The sequence below is a fragment of the Hypanus sabinus genome, chromosome 10 (genome assembly GCF_030144855.1).
Source record: "Hypanus sabinus isolate sHypSab1 chromosome 10, sHypSab1.hap1, whole genome shotgun sequence".
NCBI classification, from domain to species: Eukaryota; Metazoa; Chordata; class Chondrichthyes; order Myliobatiformes; family Dasyatidae; genus Hypanus; species Hypanus sabinus.
Genome location: NC_082715.1, coordinates 64,179,608 through 64,200,888, shown reverse-complemented (window position 1 = coordinate 64,200,888; position 21,281 = coordinate 64,179,608). Strand labels below are relative to the sequence as shown.

The 21,281-nt window shown below is 38.9% G+C and overlaps 1 protein-coding gene across 1 annotated transcript in view; it reads right to left on the bottom strand.

Moving 5' to 3' along the window:
- LOC132400716 (myelin transcription factor 1-like protein) overlaps positions 1 to 21,281 on the bottom strand; it is a 450,971-nt gene that overhangs the window by 76,515 nt on the left and 353,175 nt on the right. Inside the window, exon 14 of the mRNA XM_059981999.1 lies at positions 4,936 to 5,190. Within this exon, the coding sequence (XP_059837982.1) occupies positions 4,936 to 5,190 (255 nt within the window). The remainder of the gene's footprint in view (positions 1 to 4,935; positions 5,191 to 21,281) is intronic.

The following is a 21,281-nucleotide window of genomic DNA, read 5'->3' as shown; positions in this document are numbered from 1 at the left end:
TGCTGCCCGACCTACTGTGCTCCTCTGATTGGCTGTCAAACATTGCCTTCAGAACTTGATGGAAAGCAAATAATGGGCAAAAAGAAAAGCAGGAGTCTGAACTAAGATAGAAAATCTTGAAAATGCATTGGAGAGCTGGAGAGTCATACACACAGCAAGGAAACACCATTTGTGCCATTTACACTGATCTTACATTAATGTATTTAAAAAATTCTTCCAGTCCACTTCCCATCTACACCATCTGATGTCTTGCTAACTTGCATATCTTTGGAAGGTGGGAAGAAACTGGAATACCCAGAAGAAACCCATGCAGTCTCAGGGAGAACATCCAAAATCCATGCAGTTTGACTCACTGTCTGGCAACAACTGATCTGGCTCTGTCACTGTGCTATCCACAAAGGAAGTTTAAGTGAAGCTAGATCTTGGTCTCAGAGGGTCAAGAAAACTGGACTGGGGAGACAATGGGGTGAGAAACTAAGGACAAATGCTTTACTGTGCGTAAGGAGAACATGCAAATTTTCATCCCAGCTTTTTAAAAACAGAACCAAAGCCTTAGCCAGGGTGATTGTAAAGCAAGACAAGCTGGGAAGGAGGTTAACCAGCCTCTGTGAGGAATCCGTTCATTTGGAGTATTCAGCTTAAGGTGCAGGGAAATACACTGCAAAGTAGATGTGAGCTGAAACCCGGGAAAGCCTTCTATCAGGAAAAGTATAAGAGCTTATACATTTGGTTCACCAAAGAGCTTATCAGTGAACAGTAAACATCTGGGAAAGGAAGTTATACCATGAAAAGCCAAAGTTGATAATAAAATGCATTGAGTTTTTTGTGGAATTCCTCCCTGCTGTTAATTTGACAAATTGGCAGAATAACCCTGACAGAAATACAGGAGGAAAAAACGGTAATGTTATAAATCTGAACAAAGGGCCACTTTCAAGTTTCTGATGCATTTACTCCAGAATTTCCATTGATCTTGGGTGAATGCTTTTACACACTGCTGGAAGCACTGGGCTGCAGATGGAAGTAACAAGGTTTAGAGAAAGCAAAAGTGGAAAAGTGAAGGATGAGAAGAAATACATTGGCTGCAACAGAAGTAAGGATCAAGGTGCTTCATCCACCTGACTGACAGCATGTTACAGGCCAACAGACAATTACAGAATAATGAGGTGTCTGTACATGACCAGTCATAAATTATTTTATAAGATGGATAGGCAGAACAGATAGAAAAAGACTTTTCTGTAAATTAGAGTTCATATTGTCCGTGGAAATGAGCAGTCAACGTTTCGGGCTGAGACCCTTTGTCAGGTCTCGGCCCGAGACGTTGACTGCTCGTCTCCACGGATGCTGCCCGACCTGCTGAGTTCCTCCAGCTTGTTTGTACGTGTTGATTTGACCACAGCATCTGCAGTATACTTTGTGTTTAGAGTTCATATTGTGATTTTCATTTTGCTTCTCTATTTATGCTGATTCTGTTAGTAAATGAACTGAGGAAGTTAGCTTAATTTCATTTTTGTTACTAACAGCGATGTAAAGAACAAGCTACAGAATAAAAATTGTGTACCCTGTGCTTGCTTAACCCCTACTGAACACTTCGTACTGAAATTGTAACTCACATTTTATATGTCCTCCTGAGGTGGAGTTGTTTCACCATTTGAAAACTGTGTGCAGTTCAGGTAACTGCTTTGTAGGAAAGATGTGATTGCATTGGGGTGGATACAAAGGATGTTTGTGAGGATGCTGCCAGGACTGGAAAATAAAAGTTGCAAGGAAATATTGGATAAGCTAGAGCTATTTATTTCTTTTGCTTCTGAATCAGAAGAGGCAGAGGACTAACTATAAAGATATATAAAATTATGTGGGGCTTAGAATAGCATAAATAGGAAGGTCATGGATTCCTCATACGGTGGACAAAAATCAGGAAGCATAGATTGAAAGCAATTAGTTGAAGGGTTAGACAAGAGACAAAGAAAGTTTTTCTTCCACCCAGAAGGTGGTCAGAGTTCAGAACTCACCATCTGAAAGGGATGCTAGAGGTAGAAAACCTGATCACATTTAGAAACAGCCTGGTTATTGACTTGAAGTGTTGACCTGCGGGGCAGTGGATCTGCTGCTGAAATGGAGTAATTCGAGTAGTTTTCCTTACTGGCATATACAGGATGGGATGAATGGCATTGACCTATGGCACAAACTTTCTCTGATTCAAGACTAGTTGGCAAAGTACTCATTGGTAATAAGGATCCTTCAATACAACAGAGGGGAAAAAGCAACTGGATTTCCATTTTTGAGCTGAGGTATGCTGATCTTTGGAGTGGAAACTTCTACAAATTTTATTCAAACAGAAGGAGATCTCTACACTCTCCTGTATGGTGATCCTTAGAAGTTCTGCAAAAGACATTACAAAGCATGTCTGGCAGAGTTACATACCACATCTCTGCAGAATCTTTCAAGTCTACTGACAGGATTAGCAAACCAAATCAAATGTTCTCCCCCAGGTCAACATATCCATTGCTGAGAATCTCATTTCACTCTGTGGCACAGACCACCTTGTTTGTTTGCCTGACAATAGACTCCTTAAGCTGGAACTCTATGCCACTGTTCATCACATCAAGAGATTCACAGGAAGACACAGGAAACAACTCAAGAAAATTCTTAAAGCCTTCTTGAAAAAAATGTCATATATTTCTCCAGGGGAAGCCATGGCCCACTACTGATCAAAATGGAAAGAAGCATGGGAAGAGTGCTGAGAACATGAGTCACTTTCGAAGGAGCACCCAGAAAGCCAAAGTAAATGCTTGAAGGAGTTTATTAGTTTCACACTAACCTCTCACATTCCCTGTCAAACATTCCCTGCCCCACAAAGCACAGGGGCTGTGGGACTCACATTCACCTCATCAAAAGCCACAGGACTGAAGTGCAAACACATCATCCTCAAATCCGAATGACTATTTGAACAGAGTAGACACACACATATAGTTCTCGCTTTTACATTCCTCTGACTCATTCCAGTGAGAAATTAAAGAATGTTCTGAGGACAAAAAAGTGCAGCAATCTAAATCACCAGTTTGGTCTGAAACAAAACATTTTTAATCCTCTGCTATTCTACTGTTTAGAACATAGAACACCTACAGCATAATACAGGCCCTTCAGCCCACAGCCCACAGCCCACTGTGCAAAACATGTACTTACTTTGGAAATTATCTGGGGTTACACAGAGCCCTCTATTTTTCTAAGCTCCATGTACCAAACAAGATTCAAACAAGAGGACATGATTTGAGAGTTAGGGGGCAAAAGTTTGAGGGTAACACGAGGTGGAATTTCTTTACTCAGAGAGTGGTAGCTGTGTGGAATGAACTTCCAGTAGAAGTGGTAGAGGCAGATTTGATATTGTCATTTGAAGTAAAATTGGCTAGGTATATGAATAGGAAAGGAATGCAGGGTTATGGGTTGAGTGCGGGCCAGTGGGGCTAGGTGAGTGTAAGCGTCGGCATGGACTTGAAAGGCAGAGATGGCCTGTTTCAGTGCTGTAATTGTTATACGGTTATACCTATCCAAGAGTCTCCTAAAAGACCCTATTGTATCTGCCTCCACTACCGTCTCCAGCAGCCCATTCCTCACACTCACCACTCTCTGCATAAAAAAACTTACCTCTGACATCTCCTCTGTACCTACTTCCAAGCACCTTAAAACTGTGCCCTCTCGTGATAGCCATTTCAGCCCTGGGAAAAAGCCTCTGATTGTCCACATGATCAATGCCTCTCATCATCTTGTACACCTCTATCAGGTCACCTCTCATCCTCTGTCGCTCCAAGGAGAAAAGGCCGAGTTCAACCTATTTTCATAAAACATACTCCCCAATCCAGGCAACATCCTTGTAAATCTCCTCTGCACCCTTTCTATAGTTTCCACATCATTCCTGTAGTGAGGTGACCAGAACTGAATTTTAATTTTGTATATGCACTCCTCTGGCTAACTGTGTACACATAACAAAGTACACCACAGCAGATGAAGATGTGCAGCCACTTGCAGTTATTTCAAATGCCATGGCTTGCCACTGGACACATCCCCTACGGTGCAGTATTTTTAAAAACCTGCAAACGCTGCAATCTGAACTAAGTAAGATATTCAAAATCAGCAGCTGATGAAAGAAAGGATGACTTGAGTTTGGGGTTTTCTGACAAAATTGAATTTATGCATCTCAGATTTTTTAAATCTTTTTCTTTAGATTTCTGGGAAATAAAATATGTTTGTTGCTGCGGAAAAGCAATTAAAAATCTCTGGCCAGCAAGGAAAGCAGCTACCATTGAAGGCAGACGTGAATATACAGGCTTAAGCACAAATGACCACCAGGGGGCCACTCTTTCTAATATTACATTGTTGGCTAGAGATAAATAATAATTAACAAGCAAAAATGTCATATTCAGTCAGGGATGTCAATCAAGTGTCATGTGGTGACATCACCATCAAGGTTCTCTTAATAAAGTCCAGGTGTATACACTCTTATGATTAATGTGAACATATGAAGGATCTTTTTCCCCCAACTCCCCTTCCTTCACCTTCTGTTTTTTTTTCTATTATTACTATTCAATAGCAGTTCCAATGACATTGTCTGGGACTGGATTAATGAAAATACTGATTCCATGTGCAAAAATTGTGAATTATCATCAGCTGATATCACTTACACAGACTATTTCACCTTTGTCTATATGCATATGTTAAATTATACACTTGGGTTCCTCTGAGCTGCTTCACCAACGATGACCCCTGAATGACCAGCAAAAAAAAAGTTACAGGAGAAAAAAGGAATGTCAAAATGCATCATAATTCTTTGCAATTGATGGAAAAACACTTAATTCTATCTTTGCACAGCAGGAATATGCATAATCAGTAAATCTCAGGCGTTTTGTCATTTGCTTGTTTTATTTTAAATTGGCCTTTCACAAGTACCTCTTTGGGGTCCTCCTCATCCATCGTCCCAGGTTTCATTTTGGTGTAGTCTACCGGGAAGTCCCAGCAATCACTCTCGTTCATTGCATAGCACTTGTTGACCATCATGTTCTGTCGCTGTGGGGACATTGGCTCTAATGGAGTCAGCAGGCCAGTGCTGCTGCTGCTGCCACAGCTGCCATCCCTGTGTCTCTGTTTGTTCATGCTCAGATCTAGGGTTCCATTCTCATCCACCTCGATCTCAGGATTCTGTATAATAAAGATCATCCCTTTTAACTGACTTTGCACTGCACACCAGTTACACTGTAAGCTCTCTCTAATTAGTCTGATATTAAATTAATGATAGTTTTATGCATTACTTTGTGAATAATGTCACGTCCCCATGAAGCAAAAGGAAAACACTCTCAGGAGAATGAACTTGGAACCTTGAACTGCTCCTCTTGTACTTTGGTAAAAATGACTGGCATCCAATCCTTTCTGCATTACTTGCAATATAAAAAAAGACCAATGAAAATTGCCTTCCCAAATTTTGAACAAAAAGAACCATGCATTCCATATTTGATTTCTAGATAGAAAAATATGATCTTGCTATAAATTTTGGCAGTTTTTCTCCAGGGAAAAATACAAATTTCAAAAAATTGCTGGGGAAAGAGGATGAGGAGATTAATGAAGAATGTATCATTTTACAGTTACTTACAACATTGTCTTTGCAAATCTACTAAATCTCATAATCTAATGTATAAATTGTTTGTAGTTTCAGTATAGACAGATATGCAGTTCTCCATGAATAATGTTTCTTTTCCAGTTGTACAGTATCCACCCTCCAGTGTCTCTGAAAGATGTAATTTATTACATTACTCTTTTGTGGTTTCGCAGGCAACGTTACAATCAAGGATCAACAAATTAGCCAAGGCCTGCCAGCAGTTTATCTAACTTGAAGCAATTTAGACCCATCAATGTCACTCAGCACTGGCTAACTCATCCTTAATTCTCTTTCCTTGGCTAAACTGACTTCAGGGATAATCAAGGCCACTGCTTATGTCGACTCCTCCCTTGACAGTTGCAATAGTATTACGCAAAGATTACTCTTTCTACATGATGTGCTACAGGACCCAGATGTCATAAGTTCCCTGAAGACATGTTGCAGGGGACAGATGATACTGACTGCCCTCATCCTGTACAATTTTGTTAACATTAACTGCATCTGCCAACAAAATCTGCACATTCCCTGTTCTTCATTGATGGCCTCTTTGTTCCTTAATCAGTGGTGTCTACCTAACATTAAGTTACAGGAGACCTATCAATAGTAGTTCATGAACTCTTGGCTATTCAGATCATTTGACAGTTTCAAGTTTATTCTTTCTTTAACGGGTCATAAGTTGATGATCTAGGCATTGCCGTTGGATGGACAATTTGATGTGGTCTACTTCACATGCAACAAAGAGCTCTGACTGCTCATTAAAAGTAATTACATTTCCTGGGAAAAAAAATGCCACCTTGGAAACACTTCATTAGTTCTCCTAATAGGATATGAAGTGACTGCACCAGTGATAACAAAGTTCATTCACCTGACAATGAATACATCACATGCAAGAAGAGAAAAAACCTGGCAAGAAACAGGGAGCAAATTAAGTAGGGGTTAAGACTGCATGCTTTAGATGTGCATTATGAATAACTTCAGAGATAATTAGGACAAAATGGGGATAAGGTCAAAGCTTATGAGATGAAGTATATTACAGAAGAGAAATGTAAGGGGAAGGTTCCTGAACTGAAAACAAGTGGAAGTGTGGAGTCATACAGATAGAATGACAGAGCTAAATGGGGAAACAAAATAAGTTAACTAATTTAGACAGTGCTCTACTAGAGAGAGAAATTGGTCAGGAAAGTATGTCTAATGTCAGGATTTCAGGAATTGTGCTAGGACTGCACATATTCATTTCAAACGGGTTTATTAGGTTTTTGCTTCTTGATGAGTCTGATTGAAGTGATCATTTTAATTTCCTCCATTCTCCTTGATGATTTTCTCTCCTGATACTTGTTCCCTGAAGGCAATAGGTCTTGCTAAGTTAGTTTCATGGGAACCAATTACTTTGGGGCACTTTGTCTTAATTATCTTCCTATATCTTGAATGCAGACAGATTGAAATGCCACACTCGGCGAATTTGGCTACTGAACTGCCTTAAAAATACCCACAATTGTGACTTTAACTGATAATATGCCTCAAGTGTAATGAATAATACAGGTCCAACTTTCAGTTGGAACTTCGCAGAAATTTGTCCTCAGCAATGTGTACCAAACACACGTAAATGACAATATAAGAATTTTGCATTCCATCTTCCAAATTACAGTTGATACGATTGAGGACAATGGAATACGAGAAGCATATTCTACCATATTAACAAGCTCAAATTTTAATTATGGCAGAGAAGCAGGGTAACATCATATTTGGTAAATACACCATAATTCAAAATGTATGCAATTTAAGTTATTTGAAGTTCAGATCAAGTTTTGACAAGCTACCAAATGATCTGTGACTGAAATAGTTATTTTTAAAAGAAGTCTTTTTATTTGTTCCTAACAGTATTTGGAATGGCAATTTTGATGTTATCTTCAAAGAGCTAGTAAAGAACACAAAATACTTGATACAACACTTTATGATAACTCTAAGTTTTCTTTTAACAGTTTCTTGTTGTCTGAATAGGCCAGTTTAAAACAAAACTACAGTCCTTCTGATACTTTACAAAGACCTGATGCCTGGCCTAGAGAACGTGATCTATTTGCATAACCTCAGTAAGACACATCTGTGGCTGGGAAGATTTACAACATAGGACTGAAATCTCTGACAACCTAAATGGGGAAGAGAGGAAAAATCCATTCCATTTAGAAAATTATGTGTTAATAATCCAAAAGGGCAAAAAATGACCCTTTTCCTGATAGGAATACAGATAGTCGAACAGAACAATGAACTAGAGGAGTTCATGAACAAGATACACAAAGGACAACAGCAAAGTGATCCGGGAAATAATTCCATTATCAATTGTAACCTGACTTTCTATTCATGCAGTATAAACCTGATTTAACAATGAGTATTGTGGGATTGGGAACAGACACCTTGAAGACTTCACGGTGATATAATAATAGGCCAGGCTGTTGATTAGTAAAGACATCAAAGGCTGTGGAGTGAAAGCAGGTAAATGGGTTTGAGAGGGATAATGTAGTATAGTGGTTAGCACAATGCTTTACAGTACAGACAACCTAAGTTCAATTCCAGCTACTGCCTGAAAGAAGTCTGTACGTTCTTCCTGTGACTCCGCGTGTTTCCTCTGGGTGCTCTGGTTTCCTCACACAATCCAGAGACCTATTGGTTGGTAGGTTCGTTGCTCATTGTAAATTGTCCCATGATAAGACAAGGATTACGTCAGGGGATTGATGGGCGGTATATCTCAAAGAAACAGAAGGTCCTGTTCTGCACTCTCTCCCAATAAATAAAACAAATAAATCAGCCATGATGGAATGGCAGAGCAGACTCAATGGCCTGAATATCCTAACTCTTCTCCTAGGTCCAATGTCTTAAAATTTCTCATGTTGCATTTTTTTTTAGCCACAGAAATTTGGTTGTTCCAAATTGAATTTATTGAGGATGTTCTTGAAAGAGCTTTCGTATGTGTTTCCTTAAAGACCATGAAGTTCATGGCTGTGAACTATTTAGGATATTTAAGGGATTGTTGCCAAATATTTGTGGAATACACAGGAAAGTACATATAGGGCATTTAAAGAAGTTGAAAAAGTTTACTGAATTAAGCGTCATGTATGAGAGTATGGCAATGTGTGTTTCAAACAAGCATCAGGTTACGTGACACAAGTTTTTCAACATGCTTTCATTGAGTTGTTTTATTATCTGAAACATCTATAATAAAGACTCTTTAGAGAGAATGCTAGATACCAGGAAGTAAACTATCACAATATTTTAAACAGGCTGCTCTGTAGAATGGACTCAGATATATCCAAACCTTTCATTGCTTGATGGGTACTGGATGCACTATTCATATATTCAGCTAGAGTACAGAGATATGTAGTGATCTCACCGGCACTGATAATTTTTGAATAGCAGGATACCCAGGGGGTGATTATTTTGATCCTGCTCTTATGTAGAACAAGCATCCATCTCCATTCTTCCAGCAGAACTATATAAAACATCCAGGTACAATCTGCAAAAGGCTATGTTAAGAGTGGAAAGGCTATTTTAAGAGCAAGAAAGTAATTCTGATTGAAGTTAAGATGGAATCAGATGCAGGGCTTGTAGGCCATTATTTCTTACAAAACAAAACTTAACATCATGAATGACTGTTTTGCTTCACTCCCAGATGAGCTCAATGCCTTTTATGCACAATTTGAAAGGGAGAATAAAACTACAGCTGTGCAACTTCCTGCAGAATCTGGTGACCCTGTGATCTCTGTTTTGAAAGCCAACATAAGAACATCTTTCAAGAGGGTGACCTCTTGTAAATTGCAAGGCTCTGATAATATATCTGGTAGGGGACTGACACCTGCGCCAACCAGCTAGTGAGAGTGTTCAAGGATATTGTCAATCTCTTATTGCTGCAGTCCACCTTTTTCAAAAGGGCTACAATCATACCTTTGCCCAAGAAGAACAGGGTGAGCTGCCTCAATGACTATCACCCAATTGCACTCACATTGACTGTGATAAACTGCTTTGAGAGAGCTTATCATATTCAATTCCCACCTAAGCAAAGACCTGGACCAGTTGCAATTTGCCTATTGCCACAATAGGTCTACAGTGGATGCAATCTCACAGTATCTCCATTCAGCCTTGGATCACCTGGACAATAGCAATACCTATATCAGGCTGCTGTAAGTTGATTACAGTTCAGCATTCAACACAATTATACCCTCAGTTCTAAAAGACAAGTTTCAAAATCTATGCCTTTGAAACTCCCTCTGCAACTGGATCCTAGAGTTTCTCACCAGGAGACCACAGTCAGTGGAGATCAGAAACAACATCTCTTCCTTGTTGACATTCATTACTGGAGCACCAGAAGGATGCATGTTTAGCACGTTGCTCTACTCTCTCTACACCCATGACTATGTGACTAGGCACAGCTCAAATGCCATCTATAAGTTTGCCAATTATTGTTCACAGAATTTCAGGTGGAGAAAGCATAGATAGATCAGCTTCTTGAGTGATGTTGCAACAACATTTCACTCAGTGTCAGTAAGACCAAGGAACTGATTGTGGACTTCATGAATGGGAAGTTGAAGAAACACAGACCAGTCTGCATCGATGGGAAGGGTATGGAGGGGCCATTGCAGAGGATCAGAAAAAGCTGCAGAATGTTGTTATCTTAGCCAGCTCCATCATGGGCACCAGCCTCCCCAGCATTGAGGACAGCTTCAAAATGTGGTATCTATCATTAAGGGCCCACATCACCCTAGACATGACCTCTTCTCATTGATACCATCAAGGAGGTGGTACAGCAGCCTGAAGACACACACTCAATGTTTCAACAACAGCCTTTACCCCTCCAGTATCAGATTTTTGAATGGACAATGAACCCATGAACTCTACTTATTTTTTATATATATTTCTTAATTGAATTTAAAGTTACTTTCTTTTAATGTATTTCAATATACTGCTGTTGCAAAATAACAAATTTCACAACATATGCCGATGATATTAAACCTAATTTTGATTCTATTTTTGATTCTGATTCTGACTCTCTTACTGACTCTGTTTCTGATTTTGAGCCTGATTCTTATTCTGGAAGCCATATTCTTACTGACCTGGAAGGCCCAGCATAAGGCCTTCCAAACTTATCTATAGAGTCCAGCCCCAGCAAAGATTTGCAGGGCCATGAAATCCCACCCTCTCTCTAACTATCTGCCAAGACTGTCAATGCAATTTGTTAAATCTGGAGATCTATGATAACAAATTAACAAAACAAATTTAAACATCAAAATAATTTAAAGTCATTGAAATAACTTTATTTTAAAACTTCATTAATAACATTATTAACATATTTTTAAAACAGTATAGAACAATTGAATCAACTTAATAATCAAAAATCTACTAAAAAGATTCAAGATTCTACATATTTTTCCATCACCAGCCTGTCTTCTCCAAAGAGTTCAATGACTTACATCAGTTTAATCTTATGCAGGCTTAGAAATTAGCTTTCTCCACTGCACTCTGTCCTTTTTGGAGTGTTCAGGATGTGTACCTGTCTACATTAGTGAAAAGCAGCAACTCCCGTGGAGTTGTCGATTATTAAGAGGAACACTGTTACATAGGCTGTATGATTCTTCAGCAGACACCTTGAGGTTCAGACTACTGTTGCTCGAATTGTTGCAGCATGCATTGTTTTAAAATGAAAACTTAATATAGCTGCTGATAAATAGCTTTTAAATAAGCTAAAACTTATGATTGAAAAAGATAAAAAGGAATCCTTTCTGATTCTGAAAGCAATGACATATAAAGTAAGACATCTAAGACTATACCAGTGAGTCCAATTGGCTTTGAAATACTCTCTCTGAGTGTTACTGATTGTGAAAGAAGGGGACAAAGCTGGTTAAGAAAAGCAGCTAGCTACTCCTTGAATTATACATAATTTTGTTAAGTGTATTGATAAGAAAGGTTTAGAAGGATAAGACCAAACATGGGTAATGGGACTAGCTTATGTTGGTGCCTCAATTAGCAAGGATGAGTTGGTCCAAGGGATCTGCTTCCAGGCAGCATTATTGTCTGACTCTATCCTTGTCTGCTGGCTTATGGACAATCTACGTTATCAGTCCCAGTTTACTCAGCTGGAAGGCAGACAAGTCTCACGGTTATCTTTACAACAATTAGAGAGTGATGTTCGTAGATGGATTTGACTTGATATCACTTTGGAGAATATATAACTGAAGTTCTTTTGATCTTACCCTGATTTTTGGAATTTAAAGGCTGTTCATTTTGGACTGGGGAGGGTCTATTTCCATAATTATTCATACGATTTATTGTGCACCCACAAACAGCTCCTGAATTTCCACGTCAGAGAGAATGTACTAGCCAAATTGGATGAAAACAGGTTTCTTTCTCAGAAGACTATTTGAGAATCAGATGGATTATCTCAACATTGCGACCTTAACTGACACAGTGATCTTAATTTGAAATTTATTTTTAAATATTTAATTTAACTCCCTTCGCTATCCACAATTCTAGGTGAACAGCCTAGGCATGTGAGAACAAACCCACTAGTTTTGCAACCAAATCATTGCGGAGTATCCATACTGCAACCATGCATCTCTCTATTAAATCTTATCACCTTCTTCCAAAAAAATTTTTTTTGATTTTCTTGTTTGTTCATAACTAAGGACCAGACAGTGCAGATGTCAACAAATGCACTGCGAAATAGGGAAACCCTAGATTCACTGAGCATTTTGGAAGGTCAAAGCTGTCAGTTTGCTAAGAAACACAGCAGGGCCCAGGATTGCATGTCTGCGAGAATTACACTGGGGAATCAGCATTTGGATGCTGCTCCAGAACATCAGGGACAGAGATGAGTTGAACACGCAGCCTTTTTTCCAGGAAAGGGGGAAATTAAAAAACAGAGGACCAAGGTTTAAGATGAGAGGTGAAAATTTTAAAAAAGACCTTGAGGGGCGATTTCTTCATGCATATGGTGGAGTGTATATAGAATGAGCAGCCAGAAAAGGCGTATAAGGTAATGAAGATAGCATTCGAATAACACTTGGATGAGAAAGTTTACAGTGATAGAGGCCGAATACAGGCTAATAGGACAAACTTGATGGACACCATGGTTAACATAGACAAGTTGCGCCAACGAGCCAATTTTCTTCCAGGATAACTCTACAATTTTATTTCCTACACCTCAGTGGGCATTGTAGGGCAGAGGTCCATTTAGTAAAGGTGAAATAGATTTTAAAAATGATATATTGCTTTCAACTTAATGTTTTAAAATGCATTTTTATTAACTTCATATCAAATATTAATTCAAAATAAATAGCAATTTTTATTCAAATATGTTTTCTGCTATATTTTTGTTAGAATTATTCTCATTTTTCTGACAGGTAAACACTAACTTCATTGAAACCACCTGGAAATAAGGTACGAGAAATGTCCAGATGAAGGGCCTGAATCACTGGCTTAATTCATTTCCATAGATATTGCCTGACCTGCTGAGTTCCTCCAGCATTTTGAATGTGTTACTAGGGAAATGTACTGCTGTTTTTCTGCCAATTTAGTTTTTCCTAATGTCTGCTTAATTCAATATCCGTTGTAATCAGTTTGATATGTATCAGAAGATTACAGGCATTTAAAACACATTAATTTTAATGACAGTTTTCAGAACATGACAATGAAAGATGTTGGGTTGGTTTTGGAGTTGGGGCTCTCTGTCCTTTGAGGCTCAACTTCTTTGCTGGACTTCAGGGTACTGAGGCCCAGTAAGATAGGTCTCCTAATTCCAACCCAGAAAGTCAATGATCTACAGACAGTGACTATGAACAGTAGCCCCCATCCAGAACACTCACTTTCAGTGACATTTGAAGAAAAATCCCTCAGCTATCCACTATTAATAGTGCACACATTCTCCAAGAAAGATTTGCAACATAAACAGTCATTGAAAAATAAACAGTCACTGTTTCAGACTGAGACCCTTTCTCAGGACTGAAAAGGAAGGGGAAAGACGTTAGAGTGGAAGAAAGGTAACTACAAGGTGACAGGTGAAGCCAGGTGGGTTGGAAAGATGAAAGGACGGTGAAGAAGGATTCTAATAGGAGAGGAGAGTGGACCATTGGAGAAACGGAAGGAGGAGGAGACGCAGGGGGTGGTGATATCCAGGTGAGAATAGTTAAGAGGCCAGAGTGGTAAATAGAAGAAGGGAAGGGAGGGATTTTTCTTTTATATCGGAAGGAGAAATTGATATTCATGCCATCAGGTTGGAGACCATCCAGATGGAATACAAAGTGTTACTTCTCCATCCAGAGGGTGGCCTAGTGTTAGCACAAGAGGAGGCCATGGACTGGCATGTCAGAACAGTTTGTAACCAATAACCTTTCATGGCCCCAAGTTATTTTGGATACTCATTTGTCACAGATGAATTGATTAAAGGTAGACTCCACTGGGAAAACAAAAAAATATGGGATGGATGTGAAAAAAAATGAAGACTCATTAACATTTACAAATTCAGGGCATCATTGTGCTGAACAAGACTACATTGGCAGATAACTAGCAGTATGTTTCTCTCACTAATTTTCAAAGGGCTAAACTACACCCATCTTTTAGGGAAAACCAATGCATAAAATTGTGGATAATAACAATGACAAAGATATAAAACATCAACCATTCTGCATGTTATAAACATCAATGTACCCAGTATCTAATGGTCACGCATCTTGTGATGTTTCATTCGAATCCTTCTCGTTCTTAGCCACGCATGTTGTGACTCTTATGACACTTTTAACACTCAGTTTCTCAAGTTGTTGGATTTTGTATGTCCAACATTCAATACAGAATTAACAGAAATCACCTTCAATTAAATATGGAAAAGAACTTTAAGCAACAGGAAAGGGTATATCTATATGGCCCCTTGAGATTGCCCCACTATTTGTTAAAATAAGACCATAAGACAAAGGAGCAGAATTAGGCCATTCAGCCGTCAGGTTTGCTCCACCATTCCAAAATGGCTGAATCCCTCTTAACCCCATTCTCCTGCCTTCTCCAAGTAACCTTTGATACCCTGAATAATCAAGAGCATATCAACCTCTGTTTTAAATATACTCAGAGACTTGGCCGCCACAGATGTCTGTGGTGATGGATTCCACATATTCACTGCCCTCTGTCTGAAGAAATTAATCCTTATCTGTGTTCTGAATGGATGCCCTTTTATTCTGAGGTTGTGCCCTCTGGTCCTAGAACAGATCTATAGGAAGCATCCTCTCCACATCCATTCAATGTTCAATGGGCCTTAATGAGTTCTCCCCTCATTCTTCTAAACTGCAGTGAATACAGGCCCGGAGCTATCAAATGTTTCTCATACGTTAACCCTCTCATTCCTGGAATCATTCTCATTAACCTCTTCTGGACCCTTCCAATATTTTCTTAGATAAGGAACCTGAAACTGCTCACAGTACTCCAAAATCATGGTTTATTTGATCATTGGTCTTAATTTTACAATTGTGTTTAGCCCTCATAACACATGATTTCATTAAGTCCAAAAATATTTCTATCACTATCTTGAAAGACTTGACCTGGGTAATTCTCTGAGAGAGAGAGAATGCCAGAGCTTCATAACTATTTGGGGCAGTAATTCCTCTTCAGCTGTGCCTGGGTAACAGAGACAATTCTGAGACAATGCTTGCAAACTCTGCATTCTTCAACTAGAGCAGGGGTTCCCACCTTAGGGTCCATGGGCCCCTTGCTTAATGGTATTGATCCATGGCATAAAATAGGTTGTGAACCCATGTGCTAGAGGAAATGCTGTATCAGTTTTTGCCCTGCAGGATTTTATTTGTTTGCAGTAGTATCATATCTTGTGTTTAATTACCTTTCAGTTCTCTATAGACAGTATGTCCGCTTCTTAATAATTATAATGACACTGAAGGCCAAGTGCCCACTAGGTTCATATCAGCCCCAGCAGAGCAATTCAGAAAGTGCCATTTATTGTTTCCCAATAACCTGGGCATCTTCAGCTATCTCTCACATGCTCACATGCTGCCTTTTGAATCTTTTGCTGAACCTTTCCTCGGAAGGTCTTTGTCATAAGTGGACTGGATGCAATGACTCTTTTCCACACTGACTTCCAAGTTAAGTAAAGTCTTCCTGAGCTGAGGCCAGAACTGTATGGCAGACAAGATATGGTTTCAGCAAAGCCTCAAAGTTGTGGAAAGATATTTTAAACTCTAATAATTTTTTAACTACTACTACATCCCAATTGCAAGAAACATTGATTTTGGTTGTTACTCAAATGTTAATATTATCTTTCTTTTGAGAGGACATCAAAAACTCTTTGAAAAGCAGCATTTAATGGTTTCATATAATTTATGTAATACTCTGTTTTTCTATTCTTCTACTTGTAGATAATCTTGCATTTCTCCAAAATACACTCTACCTGTCTCAGTTTTGCCCCACATAGTCCTTAATTACATCATTTTTTTAGATTCATAGTGATCTCCTCATACTTTTGTATCCTGTGCTTCTCACAGTGTCATCAGCATCCTTCGATATGATACATTTGGTATCACAGTGTAGATGACTAACACAGATTGTAAATGGGTTGAGCTGCAGCATTGATCCTCCTGGGTCCCACTAGTAACAGATTTAGCAACCCGAAAACGATAATTTTCTTGCAATCTTCTACTTCCAGTCAGTTAGCCAATACACTATCAATGCTAATATATTACAACCGCACCCCACCTCCACCCCTGACCATACCAATAGACCTTAACTGAGCACCATTCTTTACTTAGCACCTTAATGAATATCTTTTAGAAACATAAATATATTGTATTTGTTCTTTATTTTCTTTATCTACCCAACTCACTACTTCCTCAAATAAATTACTCAAAGACAATTTGACTTTCACAACTTCAGGTGGTTGGGATGAAGAATGCATCCAAGTGTAGCATTGAAAAGCCAGCTGAATAAGTTTTATAAAGGAAATAATTAGCAGGGCTGTGTGATGTAGGTTTAGGAATGGGACTAGTTACCGAGTTGGTATGGTATCAAAGATCAAGGGAGAAGATAAAATCAGATATAACAGTCGTACATGGATTAAGGGAATGAGAGAGTAGCTGGCCAAAGTTGATTGGAAGCAGACACCAAAAGGAATGACAGCCAAATAGCATTGGTTGAAGTTTTTCCAAAGCAATTCAGAAGGAAAAGGATAGATTTAAAGAAAAAGAAGTATTCTAATGGGAGGATGAAGCAACTGTGATTGACAAGGAAGTCAAAGAAATCATAAAAGCAAAAGAGAGGGCATAGAATATAGCAAAAATTAATGGGAACCTCAGGGACTGGGAAGCATTCAAAGACCAACGGAAGACAACTAGAAAACCAGTAAGGAGAAAAACCTGAAATATGAAGGTAAGCTAGTCAATAAAATACACGAGTGTATCAAAAGACTTTTCAGATATATAAAGAGTAAAAGAGAGATGCGAGTATATATTGGACTGCTGGAAAATGATGCTGCAGAGGTAGTAATGGGGAACAAAGAAATGGAGGATGAATTTCATATGTGTTTTGCACCAGTCTTCAATGTGGAAGATACCAGCAGTATGCCAGAAATTTGAGAGCTTCAGAGGACAGAAGTGAGTGTTGCAGAATATGTTCCAGGACCATGAGAGGTTGTGTGAGATGTGTCCTCCCAGGAGTTTGGAACTGCTTGCAAGTTCCACTGCTGTGCCTCCAATGTAAAGGGGGGGGGGTGTGAGTTCTCCTGAAGTCAATAACTATCCCCTGGTTCTTGTTGACATTAAGAAAGAGGTTATTTGCCCAGCACCAGTCTTCAAGTTTTACCATCTCCTCTTTGTAATCATCATTATTGTTGATGAGTTCCACCACTGTTGTGTAATCAACGAACTTGACAATGGGATTACTTGGGTGTTTGGCCATGTAGTCATGTGTAAACAGAATGTACAGCAATGGGTTCAGCACACGGCCCTGGGGGGCATCTGTGAATTGAGGAGTGGTTGTGCATACTGACTATTCTGACATAAATGTCTTTGTTTTCTAGATGTGTCCGGGGTAGGTGCATGACAGATACTATGGCATCTGCCATAGAGTGTTTTTTTTTGGTAAGCGTATTGGTGAGTGTTCAATGCGACAGGAAGGGAATGTTTGATGTGTGTCATTTACAGCCATTCAAAGCACTTCATGATGAGTGGTATCAGTGCCATTAGGCAATAGTCATTTTGTTGTGAAGGTGTAGAGTTCTTTAGTGCAGTGTTAATGGTGGCTGATTTGAAGCATAAGGAACAGCAGCCTGGATGAGTGAAGTGTTGAAGATGTCCATGTAGACATCAGTGAACTGGTCTGCATACTCCCTGAGTACTTGGCTTGGGATGTATTTTGAAGCAAATGAAATAAACAATGAGAAGCGAATGCCAGTTTTGCTGAGTGCATTGGATTTAAAGATATACAGTGTGGTAAAGTTTGATTGCTCCAATCAAACCAGCTGAAATGAGCTTTGCTGACATCATGAAAGTAATGCTGGAACATATAGAACTGATAGCATTGTTGACTGGGGAACACATTTATGGAATCAAAAGAAGCAAAAGAAAGGGGATTCCAATTAGGTGTTTGTGGCCATATTAGTCTTCATAAAATCCATCACCATCTCCTTTGTCTTACTAATGTTGAGCTGTAGATGATTTACCTTGCACCGTTTGACATAGTCCTCCAGCAAGGCCCCGTATTCATTTTCCCATTGTCCCCTTATATAGTCCGCGTGTTCCACATCCGCGGATTCAACCAACCGCGGATGAGGATTGAAAAAAAAAATCCAGAACCTCTCTTTCCAGCACTCGTTGTTTGAACATTACAATACAGTGTAACAATTATTTGCATAGCATTTCCATTGTATTAGGTATTATAAGTACAGTAATCTAGGGATGATTAAAAGTATTACTCCTTGTTTGAGCATTGTTCGTCTTGTTCGTTCACTACTTGTGAGTGAGAGGACGGAGTTTAAGGCTAGTAAGTGATGTAAAGTGCTACAGCCTCAAGAACTTAAAGATCATGGGAGAATCAGCATCAGCTGATGCCAAGGCAGCATCACTGTTCCCAGAACAGCTATGATCGTTGCATCTGTACTGAACACGTATAGACTTTTTTTTCTTGTCATTATTCCCTAAACAATACAATATAACAACTATTTACATAGCATTTACATTGTATTAGGTATTATAAGTAATCTAGAGATGATTTAAAGTAGACGGGATGATGTGCGTAGGTTACATGTAAATACAATGCCATTTTATACACGGGACTTGAGCTTCTGCGGAATTTGGTATCCGGGGGGGGGGGGGGGGTCTGGGAACCAAATTCCTGTGGATACGGAGGACTGACTGTACACCCAACTTTAGCTGAATCATCAGAGATGATGACATGACGCAAAGTTGTATTGAAATATATTGTTTGATTAAGCATACCTCGTTGTTTCAATAATTCGTTACAGGTTATATGTAAAAGTATGTGCATGGTATACATAATCACACCACATTTTATTTTTATATACACACACACACACAACCCCCCCCCCCCCCCCCACCGCGCTAAAGTAAAAAAGAAAAGTACACACATTTATCTCCCAGCTCCTTGTTTTGCTTTCAATTAGTTTTAATGTTTTGGAATTAAAAAACAGAAAAGGTTTCCCAAACAGAAAATCTTGCCTGACCAATCTGTTGGAATTCTTTGAGAAAGTAACAGGTAGGAACAACAAAGAAGAGTCAGTGGATGCTGTTTACTTTGATATTCAGAAAGCCTTTGACAAAGTGCCACACATGAGGCTGCTAAACAAGAGAAGAGCCCATGGTATTACAGGAAAGATATTAGTGTGGGTCGAAGATTGGCTACCTGGCAGCAGGCAGAGAGTGGGATTAAAGTTGGCCTTTTCTGATTGGCTGCTGGTGATGAGTGGTGATACGCAAGACTCACTATTGGGATAACTTCTTTTCATGTTATATGTTAATGATTTGGATGAAAGAATTGTTAGCTTTGTGGGCAAGTTTGCAGAAAACACAAAATAGGTTTATGGGGATGGTAGTGTTGAGGAAGTTTAGAGTCTGCAGAAGGACTTAAACAAATTTGGACAATAGACAAAAATGTGGCAGCTGGAATACAATGTTGGGGAATGTGAGATCATGCACTTTGGTAGAAAAGATAAAGATGCAGCTTATTTTCTAAATGCGGAGCAATTTCAGACAGTAGAAGTGCCAAGGGACTTTTGAGAGTCTTGTGTAATATTCCCTAAAGATTAAATTGCTGGTTGAGTCAGTGGTAAAGAAGACAAATGAAATGCTAGCATTCATTTTAAGAGACCTAAAATATAAAAGTAATACTGAGGCTTTATATGACATTGGTCAGACTGTACTTGGAATAATGTGAGCAATTTTGGGCCTCTTATCTAAGAAAGGATGTGCTGGCATTGGAAAGGTTCTCTGGAAAATGAAAGGGTTAATGCATGAGGAGCATTTGATAGCTCCTGGCCTGTATTCATTGGAGTTTAGAAGAACGGGGAGGGATCTTATTGAATCCTATTGAATATTGGAAGGCTTTGATAGAGTGGACGTGCAGAGGATGTTTCCTATAGCAGAGCAGTCTAGGACCAACGGGCACAGTCTTGGAATAGAAGGATGTTCCTTTATAACAGAGAGGAGGAGGAATTTCTTTAACCAGAGGGTGATAAATTTGTTGGTCATTGAGTATATTTAAAGTGGTTGATAGGTTCTGATTAGTAAGTTATGGGGAGAAGGCAGGAAAATGGGGTTGAGAGAGATAATAAAATGGCTATGATGGAGCATACTCAATGGGCTGAATGTTTAATAGTCTTATTGTCTTATGTTCAAATGATCTCCTTTTGAATGATATGCATATTTCTTGATGATTATGATATACTTCTTGAAATGTCTGCTCATGCTCATCAGATTTTTTGATCTATATCCCAACTGACTTTCACTTAATTACTTCTCTCTCCAATTGTAATTGTCTTTATTGGGCCTTATGTTTAAGATCTTACTATTAAGAGCATGATTTTAATCCTGAAAGTCAAAACAAAATTTTATCATGATTACTCTTCCCCAAAACATCCCTTACTTAGAAGTAGGTCACTTCCTTATCTTACTTTACTACAAATGACTGAATCTAAAATTGTCTGTTCCCTGGTTGTATCCGGGAAATACTGTTCTAAGAAACTGTCCTGAAGGGATTCCACACCCTCAGCTTCAAGATTACATTTGCTCATATGATTTGCTCAATCTACATGAAGATAGCTCATCCATGAATATATTAGGTTTTGGTCCCAGTCACAAACTCCTTCTCCCCACTAATGACTCTAATGATTCTTCAGCACTTTTCAGAAACTGAAACAGACTGTTCACAATCTCTTGCCATAAATAAATTTGAGTTAACATTGAAATTCATATATATGCCATCTCTAAGATAACTTATTTTCATTTGCTTAATGTCATGTGACTCCTGCTCTGACTAAGTTCATCCTTTGTTAAAAGAAACACGTTTTTGTTACCTCTAAACATGACTTCCCCAATGTTCTCCTACCTGGCCTAGTTCATTCTGTCTTCATCAAACTGAGTTAGTCAAAAAT